General features: G+C 37.9%; 1 protein-coding gene across 6 annotated transcripts in view; it reads right to left on the reverse strand.

Moving 5' to 3' along the window:
* ATP11A (ATPase phospholipid transporting 11A) overlaps window positions 1-19,903 on the reverse strand; it is a 122,374-nt gene that overhangs the window by 54,101 nt on the left and 48,370 nt on the right. For all 6 annotated transcript variants that reach the window (XM_035317848.1, XM_035317829.1, XM_035317836.1 and 3 more), the window contains one exon: window positions 10,028-10,150. In XM_035317848.1, coding sequence (XP_035173739.1) covers window positions 10,028-10,150 — 123 coding nt within the window. The remainder of the gene's footprint in view (window positions 1-10,027; window positions 10,151-19,903) is intronic.

A 19,903-nucleotide genomic window follows, 5' to 3' on the forward strand; every position in this document is an offset into this window, starting at 1 on the left:
TTCTGAAGCTTTATTTTCTTTGAATCTCATAAACTTTAGTATAATCCTTCAATATACTGGATTTCAGACATATGAAGTACACCTTTATTCTGCCTATTCTTCACAGAAAAAGTAACTCTTTTTGAAAGATTTTAGGCAAGAAAGAAATATCTCTAAGATGCCTAGACAGATCTTCCCCTTTTCTCACTCCCCCAACCACCAGTAGCTCAGACCAAGATCTACAAATTGAAGGTTAACATTTAACCACCATAATCACTCCCAGGAGAAACTACACAGCAGCTGCCACTCAGAACAAGATCTCATGACTATTCAAGGTAATTTCTCTACTCTAGCAAGGCAAGAACAAAATAAAAACCTTTGAAGAAAAGACATTAAATATGTTCATTTTTAATATCTCAGATTGTGTGCATGTAGAGATCTAATACCACCTGTCTTCCTCTGGTATTTTCTAGTCACACTTTCTGTAAACTCTGAAAAACATTGTGGAAAAAGGGTATGCATAAATCTATAATTCACTTAGAGGAAATAAATGCATCCAAACCATTATGCCCTTGAATCTTTTAAGTTTTTAACTAAACTTTTTTAATAGCTGCATGAGAGAGATCAAAGGACCTATGAATTTTGCATACAAGATGTAATATGTTAGACAGCAAGTAGCAGAGCTGCGTTCATCTCTAAGATGAATAGATGCATCTCAAGCACTGAGCAAGGAACATAAAATCAGTCTGTCTTAAGTCAAAACAGCATAATTTAAGTAGATTTTCTTTCAATTTATTATCATGATTGTACCTGCATGGCTGATGCATTTCTGTAACTCTGTGCTTGGTATCCTTATTCACACCTTAGCAGTATTCCCACCTACAGGCACCTGCCCCATCTTACCAACTCTTCTGTCCTGTCACTTTGCTAATGCCTTGTTGGCTTCCAGCCTTGCTAGAGCCAGTCCTATAGATTCAAAAATATAGGACTGGGCCCTCATAACAATGAACTGATTTAGTTCTAAACATTGTGTTTTGATCTTTTCATCTGATATCTCCATTTCAGATTTTTGGCTCACATCTCAAGCATCTCTTTTCATCCTAAGAGACAAATACTTTCTTAAGTAAAGGTTTCTTGTGTAATTACTTGCAATAAAATGCTGGAGCTGTAAAACAAAACAAAACAAAACAAAACAAAACAAGCAGCACTCCAATTTGCATTATTGAATTCTATCAACATCTCGAATTCTCATGGTATATTTTTTTGTATTTGTTTTCCAATAGTTATTGTCTCCCTGCTAACCTGCTCTGATTTCATATTCTGACACTCCTTTCCCTCAGTACTACTAGATACTTTTCACTGTTTCTTGTAGGTGCTTAGAACTATTCTGCCAAAAAATTCCCTGTGTTGCTTCAGTCCTGGTTTGCAGACATCCTGCTGTGCTGAATTCTAAATCTTTCTGCAAAACAAGATCCACTTTCAGGAAAAATAAACTCGGGGAAGAACAGAAAAAAACTAAACAATAATGCTTGCAGTCACTTCTACTTTTTCAATGTCTTTCTTTTAACAAATCCAGAAACATGCACAAGACTTAAGCATGATCATAATAACTTCAGTATTGTTAATATACAATCTCACAATCCACGAGGAAATGGTTGGCGACCTGCTACAGCATTTGGATGTACGCGAGTCGATGGGGCTGGATGGGATCCAGCCAATGGTATTGAGAGAACTGGCAGAAGATCTGGCCAAGCCGCTTTCCATCATTTATCGGCAGCCCTGGCTATCGGGGGAGGTCCCACTTGACTGGCGGCTAGCAAACATGACGCCCATCTACAAGAAGGGCCGGAGGGTAGACCCAGGGAACTACAGGCCTGTTAGTTTGACCTCAGTGCCAGGGAAGCTCATGGAGCAGATTATCTTGAGCATCATCATGCGGTAGTTGCAGGGCAAGCAGGCGATCAGGCCTAGTCAGCATGGGTTTACGAAGGGCAGGTCCTGCTTGACGAACCTGATCTCCTTCTATGACAAGGTGACACGCTTAGTGGATGAGGGAAAGGCTGTGGACGTGGTCTACCTTGACTTCAGTAAGGCTTTTGACACCGTTCTCCACAGCATTCTCCTCAGGAAACTGGCTGCTCATGGCTTGGACTGGCGTATGCTTCGTTAGGTTAAAAACTGGCTGGGTAGCTGGGCCCAAAGAGTTGTGGTGAATGGAGTCAAATCCAGCTGGAGGCCGGTCGCTAGTGGAGTCCCCCAGGGCTCAGTACTGGAGCCAGTCCTCTTTAACATCTTCATCGATGATGTGGATGAGGGGATCGAGTGCACCCTCAGTAAGTTTATAAGATATATTCTTAAGCTGCCAGTTTAACAACTCGACACATGTATGTGTGCATATATATGCATATATTTTATAACTACATAAATATTACATACACACATATACAGCTATCCTCATTCAACAGAATAGATACAAAGAACCGATCAAAAGTTTTGACAATTTCTTTCAAATTAGTTTCATTTATATCAGTATTATTTTTTAAACAGTTTGTCAAAGTTTAATAGATCAGAGAATTGGTAGAGACAACTATAAGAAGTGTGGAAGAAGAAAATCCAGTTAACTGAAATCCTAAGCACTGAGTCCAGGCTCTTTTATCTCAAGAGACTTGCTTTTCTAACTGTATCGAAAGTTTGCAGCAGAACTGATCCATGATATCTGACGTGCTACATCAGTCTCACCTTTCTACCTTCTTCAGACAAAAAGTTTCAGACATCTATACTTACATAAGACTCGATAAAAATGGAATTGTAATATCCACAGAATTCTGAAAAGCACTTTGCAATGTATAGAAAACAACTTTGAATGAATGCAGAAAAGCAGTTAGCTATATTTTAGTAAAAGTATAAACTTGTACTTCATCTGTACACTCTTTGTGACTCCACTAAGGGAGACACCCTTGTTTCTCCACACCGCATGATGTAAGGCAGGTTACATCACATCGATCACAGCAAACTCTGTTAAATGTAGTGCTTTTGCATGACTAAGAGTCACATGTATACTTGGAGTGCAAAAATGAAACTGATTTGGGGAAATTAGTTCAAATGGTGTGCACGCATTCAGGGTCTCCCAGGCCAAGGGTAGCAAACATGCAGGGGAAGGCTCTAACGCCCAGTGAGGTGCACACAGACCATGATAGTCATAAATTTGATCTCTTTACTGTCAGACTAGAGAATGTAGGAGCAGAAACAAACCTTTTGTCATGAGGTTCCTTAAAAACAGTTATTGGTAAAATAGGATTCCTACTACAAAAAAACATAAGATTCCTACTATAAAACAAGAATTGTATCCTTTGTAGCTCTCTGTTAATTTAGACAATTTCATCAGATACATCAGATAAGATAAATCCTGTTCCTGTATCTTCAGGAACTCCTCTGACAAACGCATCCTCCAGCATCTGAAAGATTATTCAATTACAATTAAAAACAAAAACAACTTACAATAAGGATGACTGTCTAGAGAGACAAGTTTCTGATAGCATTAGCAAAAGAGATGTGAGACAGTGTATGAGGGCAAACAAGTTTCACTTTCTCATATGTAAAGTGTGGAGAATTACACCCATCCTTAAGTTTTCTTCCTTCTTCTCCCTTACCCCACCCCCAAAGTGCAGACTACATATTTGTATGAAAAACTTAACTCTGCCCCAGATGAGAATAAAAGATGGCTTTTAATCCTGGACTGAGTCAGTGGGGTGGCAAATGGCTTCTCCTGGGAACATAAGAGGTTTGCAGGGAGCCACTACTCAGGAAATCCCACGCTGAAGAGGATCACGAAGAGCTCGAAGAGCTTGCAGCTCTTCCTAGTTCTCTCTGGGGGGGGGGGGGGGGGGGGGGATCCCTGAAGAAAACTGTATTATCATGCATTCTGTCCCATCACAGGTATTGCTGCCCATGAGCTGGCACCAGAGAGCGAGCCCATTCATTTAGAAGCATGAGACTGACTGCAGATTGAGACCATTTACTCTTCTTTATTGCTGGCAGCTCTTGCCCCACTCACCCTTAAATAGTCAGGTTTGCCCAGCTGTCTCTAACGCTTGCAGGATCAAATCTGACCTTCTACATCAGCCAGCATGGACGTGAGTGAGTGGAGTGCCAGGGCACAAGGTGGGAGCTCTGCATTATGGCTGCTTTTAGAGCAGATCAATATGTCCACACTGAAAGGCACACAAAACTTTCCCTGCACCGGTACCTACCCACACACTTTTAGGTCTACCAGACCTCTCTGCGCCACATGGCATGCTGTACAAATATTAGCACTTCACACAAATGACCATGCCAATTCCCACTGTGGGCTTATGATGCTTTTTTGAATTTCAAATATTGCTGCTAAGGGCTGTGTTTGAACTCCTCAACTTAGAGCTGCTGTGTCATGTCCCTGTGGAGGCCAGACAAATCCTCACAGTTATGAAGTATGACCTTGGAGAGGTCTGGGACAGCCTGGGTCTCCTCGGGGTTCTAAGTAACACTGTATGGTGGAGGTATTTTAATATTTTAATAAGCTTCAGAATTAAGATTTCCTCCAACTGTGGCAAAAAAAAAAAAAAAAAAAAAGAAAAAAAAAAAAAAGATGAAATTAGAGCCTCACTGCCTCCAGTCTTTGTGGTTTAATAACATGATGCTGGAAGGAAGTGCTGCATGGAAGCAAGCATGAATGTCTGCTGGAAGAAGGCAACGTTTCAACGTCCTCTGAAACATGCCAGAGTTGCTTAGCTTTATTTATCTATTAGTCACTGAGATCGAGATGACTCACAATTAATCAGATTAGCACTGAAAGTAGCTAAGCTTCTGCTTTCAAATTGATAGGACTCTCAACATGTAGCATTATCGTTTCAGGCGATTCTCATACAAATCGGTGTTTGGATCAGTATTTGAAGAGAAGCCCTAAGGAAGTATGCAAGCAACAGAAGAGATTTGTGATACAAAAATGGGAGTATTCTGGTCAGCAAACATTGTCATAAAGCATTTCAGAGCAGGAGTTAGTAATAGTATTGTTTTGCCATCCAGAATTCACATTATTGCTTCTTTTTAAGAACCTACACAGGAAATAAAGCTATAGTACCAGTCTGCATTTCATAATTTCATATAGTAATTTAAATCGAATGAAATCTCTTTGCAAGGGCAAGCTTTTCAAGTAACTTTTTTTTTGCATGCAAAATTGTTTATGTTTTGATACAAAATCAATTTTGCATTTCACTTGTAGTCTTATCCCTCTACTTTCAGCACCATCTTTCTGGGAGGCTTAAGCTCCTCTGCTTCCAGTTATGTCAGTGACAGAGGCACAAGTGTCTTTTGTAGTTGTAAAAACTTCACAGAACCATTACAGTAAAAGTTTGCTGCTAGACTGGTTCACCAAGGCAAAATACTATGGACTGATTCCCCACACACTGAAAACAAGAATAAAAGGTATGTTTACATAGCTTCCAAACCCAAAGCTTTTGTAAATGTCTGAGTAATACAGAAAAAACAATTAGTCCTCCTATAAAGTTCCCACTATTCTTAAATCTGTCAGTTGTTTGACACACTGGAAAGTCTGATCCTTCATTCAGGGATCACTCACTGTCTTGGCATCTCTGACATTTTTAGTTCTTGTGGTTCATCCTTTAGACAGAGATGTCTAAAATAGTGAGCAGCTGTCATTACACATGTTCTCACAGAACTTCTTTAACACTGCTCTCAAAGATTTTAGTTTGCTACACAACTTCTCCTCTGTTCAAGAAATACAAATTTATTTATCCAAGTATTAGTTCACTGATTGAGCTAGAATTGAATTTGAAAATACCTACTTTGTCTACAAATGAACGTGATTCCTGAAACACAGCAGTTCTATGAAAATACCACATCAACGTCAGGGAAAGGAAATGGAATGTTACAAATTACTAACAAATGAAAAAAGAAAGACTTATGTCATTGTATAAACCCACACTTAGCCTATACATTGAAAGCTCTGTGCACTTCACAATCTTAAAACTCTACAGCTTGCTTGTGAAAAGGTACAGACAAATCTGAGCAAAGGCACAAACCAGCTTCCCTACAGGACTGTTGAACAGACCAAAATTATTCAGCCTGGAAAGGAATATGGCAGAAGACCATTAACAGAAGCAAGAAGATAAACAGTATACTGGTTGTTCTCAGATTCAAGAACTTGTAGTCATCATATAAAATGAGGAAGTGGGAATTTCAAAATGAAGGTTTATAGTTTTGTTTCGGTGAACACTTCTACAGTTTAACTGTGCATCAGCTACATATTCTGAAAATACATGTAGGATCAAAATGCACTGAATCTAGAAATTCAGCCTAGAAATTCATTAAAAGCAATTAAATACAAAGTCATCACTTCTGGCTCACAAATGGCTTAATCACAGATCAGCAAATACTAACAGAGTGCTGAGGCCCTGGCACAGGTTGCCCAGAGAAGCTGTGGCTGCCCCATCCCTGAAGGTGCTCAAGGCCAGGCTGGATGGGGCTTTGGGCAAGCTGGCCTGGTGGGAGGTGTCCCTGTCCGTGGCAGGGGGTTGGAACTGGGTGGGCTTTAAGGTCCCTTCCAACCCAAACCTTTCTGTGCTACTAAGATTCTATTGAGGGTATGTATCACCCTATGCTTACTCATCCTTGCTTTCTTCCCTAGGTATCTACCACTGGTGCTAGATGGGCCATTGGCAATTCTTACATCATTTTAAGAACTAGTCTGGCACATCCACATGCTGCTGCATATGTAAAGATATCCTGTGCACCTTACTGCTTGGGATACTCTGAGCACAACAGAAGTATGAAGTGTGGACCTTAAGCAAGTTTCATATTAATTATTTTGTAATTTGTCACTCTTTAGAAGTAAAAATGATAAAAATGTGATATTACACTGATTCAGGAAAAGGAAAAAAAAGTTGATTTCCACCAAGTTCTTCTAACTGCTACTGCTATAAAATTCAACTGAACTTTTTGAAACAGTTTTAATATATCAGTAAATACTTTCAAAATGTGGAAAATTCTCAATGAAAAAAGCAAATAAGCTCCTGCCACTTCAATTACTTTTTCCCCCTCTTTTGAAACATTAGGATTTTCTACCAGCTGATATTTGGCCATGCTGCATCACTACCTTGTGGTAACTTCAATCAAGGACACACAACAGCTACATTAAAGGCTAACAGCCCCTGCAGGTAAAGTAGCAAAAAATAGAACATAAGAATCCACCTTACAAAGATCACTAACTTTGAACATAAGCCAAATACATGCACAAGCCAAAGGAGAAATTTTTGCTTCTTACTGTTTCAGCACAGCCTTTTTATAATACATCATTAAAAATCATAACTGAATTATAACACATCAAACCAAAAGAGCATTTTTGTCTGCCCAAGGTCTGTTTAGATATAATTTTTCACCACCAGGAATATGCTGTTAAGCTGAGCATTAACCACATTTTACAGTGACACTGCAATATACAAGAAATATCCCTATGTACTCGAATCAAATTATCTTGCTGACAACAGGAAGTTTACCTTTGAAGGAAGAGCTTTTGCCTTTCTAGTTATTTCAAGCAGCTGTATTTATTCAGGACATTTGGACCCGGTGCTTAGGGACAAGATTTAGTGGGTGACATTGGGAGTAGGGCAACAGCTGGACCAGTTGATCTTGGAGATCTTTTCCAGCCTTAACGATTCTGTGATTCTACAGTAGCACAGTACAATTGATGAGGTTTCCTCATGGTTTTGAGCTACCCTTTTTAGAAACTCCTTTTGTTTTAACTTGACAAAATCTCTGGAAGTTCAGAGTTCCTCATCCTTGAAGAACAATCATCTTCTTTCCTGTATAAGCATTAAAGTCCTATAAAACCAGAGCTGAAAGTTACTGCCTATCTTACTGATGAAGGACTACGGAAAAATCCTTCATGGTTGAGGTAGTATTATACAGAGTAGTTATGTGCATGTATCTTTATTTTACTTTAAAAACTATGAATTTGCCATCATAATTTTGTACGTTCCTTCATTTTTCAGAAAGCATAAAGCCACATTTATTAGGCTGCATTAGGTGCCCCTTTGGAAGGTTTCTAAGGGAGCGGATGACGAGGACAGAGTGAAAGGTTATGAGCTAGCTGGCTTACAGAACCGGAATCAATGTAAGCCAAGTCAGGGTAGTGCTTTACCCAGTCCGTCTGGGGAAGAACACGTGAATAATTGAGTTTACTTGAAAGAGTCAGTGCAGGCAAGTTCTCATATAAAAACAACTGTCATTAAAGCTGACCTTTCAGCAGTCTAAGGAACTGATTATAAAGGATTTATATAAATAATTACCTCCTGAAATAATCACCACTGTTTACTTTTACAATGAAGGCTTAGAATATTTATTTAAAGTACAACAATTTTAATAAACAAACAAGAAGTTTGAGAAATATAGATAAATACTCTCACTGAAAAATTTTCTTTATGGAAAACCACTTACAGAAAGAGTAACTAGGAAGTCTAGCATTTCAAACATTTAACTGAACATGTTATATCAAAAAAAAAGTGAATTTTTTTCCTTGAACTAGTTAAAATCCTACGTATCTAATAACGGCTGGCAAGGATCCTTAGCTCAATTGCGTGCTAAACCATATTTCAGACCATACTGCAAAGCATGGTATCTTGAATCTTCCAATTTTACTATCAGAAAAGATGCTTAACATCTTCCAGAATGTAGTAGAGTCTTTATATTTCAAAAAATGTTGGCAGTAACTTACTGCTTTAATTATGCATATCGCAGATGACATACAGGAGACAAAAAAAATAAGCAAAGTGTCACAGAAGTACAAAGATTTGCATAAATGGTGTTTAATCTTCAATAATCTAAGAAGTAATACAAATTGATATGTGGAGCACAAGATTTCCCCTTGTACTAGGTTTGATTGTACTCCACTTAGATTTTTCGCTTCATTGCCTTTTGAATAGTCATCTAATTAAAGATGCCTAGACACTAGGCTGTTTGTCTAGGCATACTGTCTTTGAATGAAGTATAGCAAGAAGGTAGGAAAAACTGTAGTCAAGGAAGGCAATAAAATACAAAATTTCATGTTAAGAAAAGAGACCGTTTGAGAGAAGTACAGGTTTTATTACAACTTTGCCATACATTAATGGTAGGCAAGTGTTCAGATCCACTAAGGTATGAGAGCCTTCAGCTCCTTGAGATTACAAAGCTAGTCTAGTAAGATTCTTGAAGTTATCCCATGGACCTAAGCTACTGTTCAAACAGAATTTTTCCCGGTAGAAGAGCTGTTTCATAACTGGGTTGCAGATGTACATTCATGAAGATTAAGATCTGAGCACATGAAAAACATGACGTTCTTGGGGAGTTCGCCATACAGAAAGCGGGAAGTGTTCAGTTTTTGATGCCACTGGAGGAAAAGACCTTTGCTAAAGCAATCCAATCAGTCTAGACTGGCAACTTACATGTTCACAAAAAACTGCTAAAGCAGAAGGAGCAAGTTTACTAGTTAGTGAGGGGCAACCGGAAGGTTTCTAAAGGGCATAAATGCATCATAAGTACCAGGAATTATTCACTTATAGAGGGGTAACAAAATTGATTTCAAAAGGTTTCTGTCAGTATGAGCTTTACTGATCATAGTATTTCTAGTACTATGATTTCTAGTACTTTGAGGTGGTGCTCCAGATTACCAAGGATGTGGTCATACCCTGGGAAGATGTTTTTCACTCCAGCATTACCCCAAATCAAACTGACTTTCTCATTCCTTTATGAGAAAACACAGCATCATTCTAAGACTTTGCTATGTAAAACATTAAACATCAACATGAACAGGAAAAAAATTACTCATCCAGAGGCAATCTGGCAATTAGTTTTTCTGGAAGAAATCTGAGACACCCTCATTTTACCTTTGCCAGTCACGGTATAGGAGAAATATATGGAAGTATAGGAAGGAAACCTTGGGGGAAATAAATGAACACACGGACCATAACTTGAGCTGATTTCTGTAAATGAGTTAAAGAATACTTTTACAATACAATACCTTTGACGAGACTATCCTGTTATCTGGAAATCTCTGTGGAATGTATGCTTCAGTGCCGGGAGGTGGTTCACGATGCCCCACATAAATAGTCCGACTGTCCACCCAATTCTCTTCTCCAGCACACTATGGGGGGAAAAAAGTCACGTCAGTTCACTTTGTATTTCCACAGTAAGATGAGTCACCAACTGAATTAACTAATCAGGTATCTAATCACCAGTGCACACACAGCCATCAACATGTGACCCCTTACATTTCTCTGTATAATCAAGACCACTAAAAGACAAATCTAAGTCAATGGTCAAAATTCCTCAACTGCACCAAATACCACTTTCCCCAAGGCAAAAAAAATAAAAAATAGACTCCATGAAAAATGTTATGCTGATTTTTTTAGTTTTATAACTGAACAAAGAAGAATGGTTTAAGATTCTCAAATTAGTTATTTACCAAGTGGTTGCTGCTCATTTTACCACTGATAAAAATCAAACTTAAGGTGTTTTTATATGACAAGTACAATCTCATTTTTAACACTAGCCAGCCATAATATGGTATTTTATCTGCAGAAAAAAATGTTTTTGTTTCTAGAAAGAAGCCCTGTGTTCTCTGAAATACAAGCAATAATGATTTCCTGAGACACACAGCAAGTTTAGGGAACCCTAGATCACCAGGAAAGAACTCAGCTTGTCAGCTCAGATTCCTTGCTTTTTAATGAAAGCTGTGTCTGCAAGTAAAGAAAAGTAGATGAGAGAAATCTTTCTATTTTGTTGGTGACTGACTCCAGGACTGTCCAGCTTCTTGTGTCCAGCTTCTCATGCTGCCCTGCCAGCAACCAAGACCACTGACCCAAACTGGCCCAAAGGAAAATCCCATACCAAATAGCGTCATGCTCAGCAATAAAAGTTGTGGGAAAAGAAGGACAGCGGGGGTGTGGATTTAGATTTATGATGTTTGTGTTCCCAAGTAAATGTTACATGCGATGGAGCCCCATGGTCCTGCCTAGACATTTGTCTCCCAATGGGAAACAGCAAATTTATTCCTTGTTTTGCTTGGCTTGCATGAGGTTTTTGCTTTATCTGCTAAATTGTCTTTATGTCAACTCATGAGTTCTGACAATTTTACAAATGAGATGAAAGCTTCTTTTCTGCATCTACAACATCTGTCTACATAGTACAGTAAATACTGCCCCAAAGTCCTCCTGGGCACTGGTGTTTCAAGTCTCTAAGGTTGACTGCTGCTTAACAAGCTACCATCAGTAGGTTACCAGAAGCAGTCTGGGAGTCAGCATAGCCAAAGCACCACTGCCCAGAGCAGCAGGATGCAGCCACACAATTCCTGATGATATGAGAGTTTCATTATGTAGACATAGTCTCTTCCTTGCCTGTTAGCCTTGCTGCCAATAGCTCTGGACACACGTACTTTACTAGTACAGATGTGGCTGTTAAGTCTAAAATAAAATTTAAATCTCAAACTTAACCAAAAATATATATTTCTTTCATTGGTTCACTTCTGTGTGATTATTCCTCTGTCATAAGTGCAATACATAAGTGAAGAACAAAGTTTCAGCATAAATTGTTTAAATGTTTGTATAAAAATCTTGCAATACCTTGAAAACCTGGAGCAGCTATGCTTTTAAAGGTTACCTATGTGACATGAGTGGTTTTCTTGGCAAATATATATACATATATATATATAAAGCTTGAATTTGAACTCAGGTTATTAACCTCAGAATAGTTGAGTAAAATGTAAGTGAAATAACAGGCTTCAACAAGAACGCCTGATGTCCCACACCTTTACACTAGAACTAGTTAAAAAGTACCCTAAATCATTACTAATTCTTGCTTATGACAGAAAATGAAGGTATTATGTTCAGAAACTATCGAAGGCTGAAATTATAGACCTAAACATGAAATTCAAAGGTAAAAGTTTGCTTTTCTTAGCTCTTTTAATATGTAAATTTTTATTTTACTGAATTTGAAAAAGCCACTTAAATAACATATGAATACAAACTAAAGGAAGGAAAAATGGCAGCCATTCTTAAGAAACATCAATGGCCTAGTCACAGCTTGTGCTAAACTATCACTGACTTCAGTGGGAGCACACATATGATTTCTCTGACATGCCAGATCCTTACAGAGTGGACCTGAAGTTAGAATGTGGGTTATTCTGAAAAAAGCACGCTAATTTTCCAGCCAAACAACTTCCAGATCTCTAGCGTGGCTTGTCGCAATACAAGCAGACCACCATACTAAATGCTCAGACCACTCCTGCAGACGAGCTAGGATTCTTTTAGCACGTCAGAATATCGCAGAAGGAAGTAAAGCAGTAAAGATGTTCCCATATTGCACCGTCCTTCTGTGCCAGGAACGAAACCCAGTATCTTTTATCATTTTATTGGATGTCATTTTTACCTGTTCAGTACACTTGAACGTACAACGCACACAAGTGATTTACTGACTCTTGTGCCAAGCAATACTCCTGGAAATGCAAGAGCGTGAGATATTCCCAAGCAGTAGATCACGTTGTACAGGGTTGATTAATTTTTCATTAAGAAGGACATTCCAAACATCAAAGCAACATAAAGATTACTCCTAATACAGCTAAGTGCCTGACTTCATAGATGATTGCATAAAGGGCTAATGGGAATTCAATGCATGAATCTTTGAACATCGAGAATAAATCCTTCAGCTTCTCCTTCCTCCTACACAGGCCCAGCCTGACAATCTAAATCAACTCAACAAAGGTATTAGTTTGAATAAGCTTTTTTTTTTTTTTTTTTTTTTTTTTTAAATTCACAGTATAAGCTGATCTTTATCCTGACTTAGTTAAAACAATCTGCTGAGAAATTACTTCTCAAGCTAGGAAGCACAGAAGACAGAGCTCTTTAAACGGCTTTCTCCTGCACTACTGTCATTTTCTAAAGGTGTCATGCCCCTGGAGTATTGTGTTATCACCCCGCAAACTAGCTTGATGTCACAGCCCAGAACTGGCATCCCTAAAGAAAGATTCAATAGAATTTACTTTAAACAAGTGTATGAAAACCAAGACAAACTCTTCTATTAGCTTAACTGGATCTGGTTTTTATTTGGAAGTGATAAATTCACTGCAAAGTAGAACAACATATCTAACTTAATTTCAGCTGTCTGCTAACTCAGAACATTTTTATTTTCCAACATGTTAACAGATAATCAAAACCAAATGCACTTTACTAACCCAATTCAGTAAGTTGGCCAAAACTTAAAAACTCCAACACATTCACAGTCCAAGTGCAAAGGTTATCAGGGAGGAGAGGCTATATTGTTCAGTATCAGGGCAATACAAAAAGTAAAATGGCGTTTTCAGTAAGACCACAAGGAAACTAATTCACTTTCACAAAGCAGCAAAAGATGTTTGGGGAAGAAGAACACTAAGTCACAAATGCCATGCACTTAGAAATCAAACCACAACATTTTAATGTCTGGTAATGCTAACCTACAATGCCATACACTTTGAACCAACAATTCTTTTTACTTCTCAGATCCTTCACATGAGATCATTTACTGAATGACACCAGGGTAATTCAAAGAAAGGAATTTGATGCCGCTGCCAGTACAATAGACTATATTTGCCGTTTTTTTTTAATTTCTATTACTTAAGCTTACTCAAGTCCATTAAGGATATGGGCAAGAAACCATAAATAAATCTTAGCATTATCTGCTTCTATTAATAGTATAAAGCTCAGTGTACTGAAACCAAGTTTCATTGGCACAGCAGTGAAGAAGCATTACTTAGCTTTTATTCTTTCAAGCAGGGTCAGCAATGCAGAAAGCAAAGACCAGCAAAAGACTTTACGTAATGCTGAACAGAGACAGTTAACAGGATTATACCTTAATACATGCACAAGTTCACACGAAAACACCAAATATTCACACAGCTTATCTCTGATTTAAAATAAATATATGTATCAATCTGAGACTAGCTAAAGATTCATCTTCATGTTATTCTTACCTAAATTTGAATTAAAATGCTTTATTTCAAAAGATTAGGGGTTAGTGTTCAACTGATGCCAATAAGAAGACAACAGGAAGACCCTGGCATCTGTTCAGTCTGTTACAAGGTTAACCTGAAAAATGCCCTTATAAATTCTCACAGAAAAAAAAAAAAAAGGCAACATGATGGAGTCCAGCAAATTAATCAGTCAAGTTGTTCTTCATTTTTTATTTTAGCTCCTTCCACCCAAAAAGAATTTTAGCTCATTAACTAGAATTGGTCATACCAGGGTCGTCATTACTGTGGGCAGATCCTGGGAAGGTAACTGACCTTGAAAGGTTCCAGATCTTCCAAGTATTTCTAGTAGAGATTCAACTTATGGGTCGGGAATCAATGGGAGCACTGAAGGACATTTCCTGACTCTCCACTTGAACTACTAATTTGGGTGTAATTGGAAGCAACAATCTTAGATTCAAAAATATATTCGCTCTCCAAATAAAGTAATCACAAACTCTACTAAAAAGTTAATAACGCATTAAGTACAGCTGAAAACTCAGCTAAAATTCTCTGCTGGTCAGGCTGTAAGTATGTTTTGTTGTACAACATTCTCTCCTACTTTTTTGCTAAATGCCTTCTCAGAGTCATAAACAAGCTATACAGTAACTACAGATTTGCTGGCAATAAGTTCTCCACATTGGTTGTAACCCTGTAGATGCACGCTGTAAGTCAAAGTTCTTTCATACAAATACTTTGCGTTGGTGGAGGCAGGTTTGGCAAATGTCTGGGTGCTTCAGCAAAACACTGCCATTTGATCTCCATAAAACAATTAACACCATTGTTAAAACTGCACACCAAACAAAGCTGTTCATCACTTTAGGGTATTAGGATAACAGATACTGATAAGCTATTATCATTTAATCCACATGAATAGTGGCGCACAGTTGAAGAAATCTTTCACAAGTAGAATACGTTGCTCCTATCTAACTGGATACATTACAACAGGTCTCCACTGCAAAAATGCCCTCAGTTTCCAATTTTTCAATTGGTGGAGAGAAAAAACAATTTCAGGATCTCAGAAAGATGTAACTCTGAAGTGGTAAAAAAAAATCATTTCCATTTTCTGAAGCATTCTGACTTCTTTATCATTCCCTAATCACCACACCATGAGATCATACAAGCTCACCTGTGCCTGGATTTTCAAGTGTCCCAAGTACCTGCTCTTTTACACTTCACTCAGCACCACTCTGTAGGTAAATGTCAGCCATCTCCCTGTGCAAACAACAGTGCAGCATGCAAATTTTCACCCAACCGTCCTAGACCCGATTTAATCCACAGCATTTTAAAGGCAGATCTGATCTATAAATCACAAAAAGCTGAATCCCTCTAAACATTACAAAGCAGACTATTTCTAAAGAAGTCTTCACATTTCCTCCAATTTTTAGCCAGTAAAGGAGAAGCAAAATTGCACACTTCATAAAATCTCATGAACGTACATACAATTCTTTGTGGAAATACAGAGTGAAATTCTTGCCCACGTAAAGGCCATTAGTAAGATTTTAAATGCTAGGCAAACACACCAAGACTTACACGGAGCATTTGAATTAAGATTTGTTCACAGCATTATTTCAGCCCACCATATGGCAGTGGCAGGAGCAAGCTCAGAATGAAGAACAAATGTGACTTTAAAAGCTTCTAAGATTGTTTACGCTTGTTTCCTAAGAATATAAAAAGGCACATAAAGTAATTCAAATATATGGTTATCAGTTAATTTCCCTATAAACTTTTAAAATCTGAAAAACTACTGCCTCAATATTAGGTACTATAAACAAAGTGAATTGTTTCATACAGTTGTAAGCCATAGGAACACATGCCATTAAACCACTAATTTAACGGAGAACTAAAGCACTCTGAAGAGCTCTTCAGAGGCAACCACTTAAAAAAAAAAAAAAAAAAAAAAAAGAACAACTCCCATCCCCCAAAAAACTCCTTCTATGGCATTAGGAACATCCCATGATTTAATTAACACATTTCCTAAGGGAGATGTCACACTCACGGGATCTGTTGTTTTGTACTGCTGCTACAGAATATTTCCTGGTGCATTTCTTTTTAGCAAGTCCATTTTAAACCCTTGCATGGTGATTTTCATCAGAAATGGTACTTGAAAATAAAGCTCTCCCAGATACAACTGCCTGCAAATCCCACAGTGCTGGACATAAGTCTATGTGGAGGGAGAACTAAAAACAAAACAAAACAAAACAAAAACAAACAGTCACCACCACCACCAAAAACTAATTCCTTGACTTTAATGAGGTTATTTTATATAGGAATCTCAGGTAAGGGATGTGATAAGAAGCAAAGTCTGGTATACCTTAACTATACAAAATGACATTAAGCCCACCAGTACATTTTCTGACCAAGCCCTACCCACTTGTTGGATCCTGCTTTCCTGATACTTCTTTCCAGTATGGACACCTATTATTTTCTGCAAGGTTTCTTGTGCATGCAGGCAGGTGGGGAAATGACTGCATAAAGCGCTGTGACATTGCCTGAACCTTGAAAGAGGCAGTGCAGAAATATGATGGAATCATGTACGTTTTGGTAACTCACTAGTTAGAACAAATGTTCTGACACCAAAACAGATATGCAAGTTTCTGTAAAATATGACCTTATCTGGACATGTACTTAATGTAGATTTACTTCCACACCATGCCTCCTAAGCTCCGTGTTCGGAACAAAAGGTCTCTGCAGATGTGCCATGATTTGGGGATAACTTTTTTAGACCATCAGCTTGCATGCTGGTATTTTAATATAGCACTTAGTAGACAGTCCAGTTCTCCTTTCTGATCTGCAGTTTAGCTTGTTACAATTAGCTGAATTCCATCTCATCTATACTTGACAGATGATGTGATGACAGCACAGATCACAACACAGTGATCTGTGTTCCTCTTAAAAAGTTACAGTAATTCTTTGTTTCAAATACATAAAATCTAATCTAAGTTATTCAAGCAAGGTTAAGATCTTTCACAAGTGATGATCTTAAACTCCGAATTTTGTTGACATGCTGGCCCATTAGATGTAGCTATTTGTGCTGCTTGTCCATGAAATGGGGTTTCCCTGTTTCCATGAAAAGTAGCAACAAAAGCAATACGGATAGCCCGACAGAAGTCTTGCTGTTCCTTTCACACATGCCATCTTCAGGTTTCAAGGAATCACTGGGATGATGGCAAAAGCTAGATCTGTAAAATATGTGAATTAGTGGACAGCTGGAAAAAATACTTTCACTTCTTTTCTTTTCCTTTCTCCCACTGTTACATTTCTGAAACATTTTGCTCCTTTCTGTCCCTATATCAACAAGATACAGTGGCAAAGAGACACTGTGCCTCGTTGTGCATCTCCCTGGCCCCAGCCAGGAAGAATTGCTACATGGAAATCCTTTCAAGAGTGTCTCACAATTAGAAAGGCAAATGAGAAACGAACTACACTAAGCAGAGCTGATAAGAGCAGCTAGAAAGGAAAGTGTCATGAGACACACAATACTTGGTGGCCTTGGCACTTTAATTATAAATCAACTTTACATCTAAGTATCTCTACAGCAACAAATTCAGGTTTGTGCAGAAATTCTGCAGCTTCTTTTGGTGCTATCAGAAGCTACAAAACAACAATTTTATTTTTTGCAAGGCAAAATAAACACCACTAGCTTAAGACTTGCACACCCTGCTAACCAAACTCGGTATCTGTAAAGGTACTTTTAAAGAGAGATGTTTAAAGAGAACACTTTACAAATATTTCAGAATACAGGTTATTTTACCCTCATAGTTGTCAGGAAATAATTTTCTTTTCATGAATTCATCAAGAAACATTGGAGAGGAATCAAAAATTTTAAGTCAGAAAGTGAACTGAAGAATACAGATTGTAAAGAAACGGGAGGACAGAGAGAGGCAAGAAGCAGATTTTTACTTATTTTTAAATGAGCGAAAACAAAATTCACATATACACAGTTTTCTTTTACATGGAGACACTAAATGAATAAAAAAAAAAAAAAACAGAGTGAAAGTATCTGCTATAAACCTTTTGAAAAGCACAAATTAATGCATACAAGGATGATATTGATGAGATAGATGCAACTAAAAGCCATTAAGTGGTGTTAGAGGAGCTTCAGGTTATTCAAGGGGGAAATACTCTATGGTTTAAATTTAGAGCAGTAAGTTACTCTACCATCAGCCTTCACTTGGACATGATCAGAGCTGGCCAGAGCGCCAAAATCCTCTGCAAGGACTTGAGCAAACAGTGAACCTGACATTCAGTTTTATTTGCCAGTCTTCAGTTCAAACTGTCATGGAAGTGTCGCTCTCCTTTAAGCAGTCACAAGAGGAAATTCTGCATTTTCATATAATACCTATCCTACCTGTAACATGATGGTAGCTTAGGCAGACCCTCAGGCCAAAATCTTGCTATGACTACACCTAAATAAAAAAAGGAATTGTCAGATACCTGGCTTGGATTCCAGAGCAAAGCCAGTTAAAGTACACAAAAGCCCGTATCTTTCAGTATTATTTATTACAGTATTCAGTATTATTTATTATACGTTCAGTATAAGACTTATCTAGGACTTACGAGTTGGACTTTATGATCCTTGTGATCCCTTCCAGCTCAGGCGAATGTTTCTGCAATTCTGCAAAAAGCATCTCATCTAAGCTAGCCAGCTCCCTAATTGTGCAGGTGAGCTATGAATGAGAAAGCCAACTATTGTACTCTGCAGTCAACAAGCAGGAAACGTCTATATTAATTTCCGCTAGAGAAATATAAAGCAAGTTTGTCCCTATGAAAATTAGCTTCCTCTTTCTTTGTACACCAGACATGAATTTTCAGTCACCCTGGAAGCCTTTCAAGATTTTGTTGCCACTTGAGACCATGAGCTTGGATGCTTCACGCACTGTGCACCTAGCTTGATATTTTGAAGCTTTCCCCCTCTCCACTTCACAATAATCTTTTTTTTTTTTTTTTTTTTTTTTTTTTTTTCCCACAAGCACTTTTAAACTTAGAACACAAGTTCTAGGTAAGTAGTAACTACTCACTGCTCTGACTCATCAGTTCTTGTTAAAAAGGATTTTCATTCCTAAGTGAACACACAGCTAGTGAAACTTTGATTCTGGCAGAGAGAAGGTGGGCTATTTTGTGGTATCATTATATATTCTATTAAGTGTAACAGTTTGTAAAATGATGGTCTGCCAGGCCACTGAGTTAGGGGTAATCCAAAGGCTGTTACATCCACTGTAACATTTATAATATTCTAGGGCGTTAGTCCTTATTTTGTTGGTAAATTTCCAGTACAAAATACTTATTGTAAATTCATTTATATCTCAATACATCCTGACATACATATCTAATTATACTTAAACACTGAATTACAGTTCAGTATTAACACTTAAACAGTTCAACACCTTGTTTTCTTTGCTACACAAAGGCTAATTATGAGAAAGGACAATCAAGCCTTAGACCTCTGAGACTCAAGAGAGCTAACAATACATAGTTTATTTTATCTAATGATTGCTTTGTACTTTTATGAAGTTTAGAATTAAGATCCTGCTCAGTTTAAACCAGTGCCAAACTTTACTGCCTCTAAATAGGGCCAGACTGCACTGGCCTGCATACTACCCACAGAACCAAATAGGTAAGACACAAATCACATCTTCCCTGCATTATTGGTATGTTTATCAACAGCCTGGAAACCTTGGCATTAGTCAAAATGACAATATTAATAGCCAGATTTCTAACATGGGCAATTGTGTTTTCCATATCCCCCTGTGGTGCAAACTGCAAATTATTTACCTTACTTTCTCTTACATGCAATTGCTTTTGCGAGCTATTAGAAGTCACATCATAACCCAGCTTAACTTCATTTCAATAAACATA

Source organism: Oxyura jamaicensis, chromosome 1 (assembly GCF_011077185.1).
Source record: "Oxyura jamaicensis isolate SHBP4307 breed ruddy duck chromosome 1, BPBGC_Ojam_1.0, whole genome shotgun sequence".
Lineage (NCBI taxonomy): Eukaryota > Metazoa > Chordata > Aves > Anseriformes > Anatidae > Oxyura > Oxyura jamaicensis.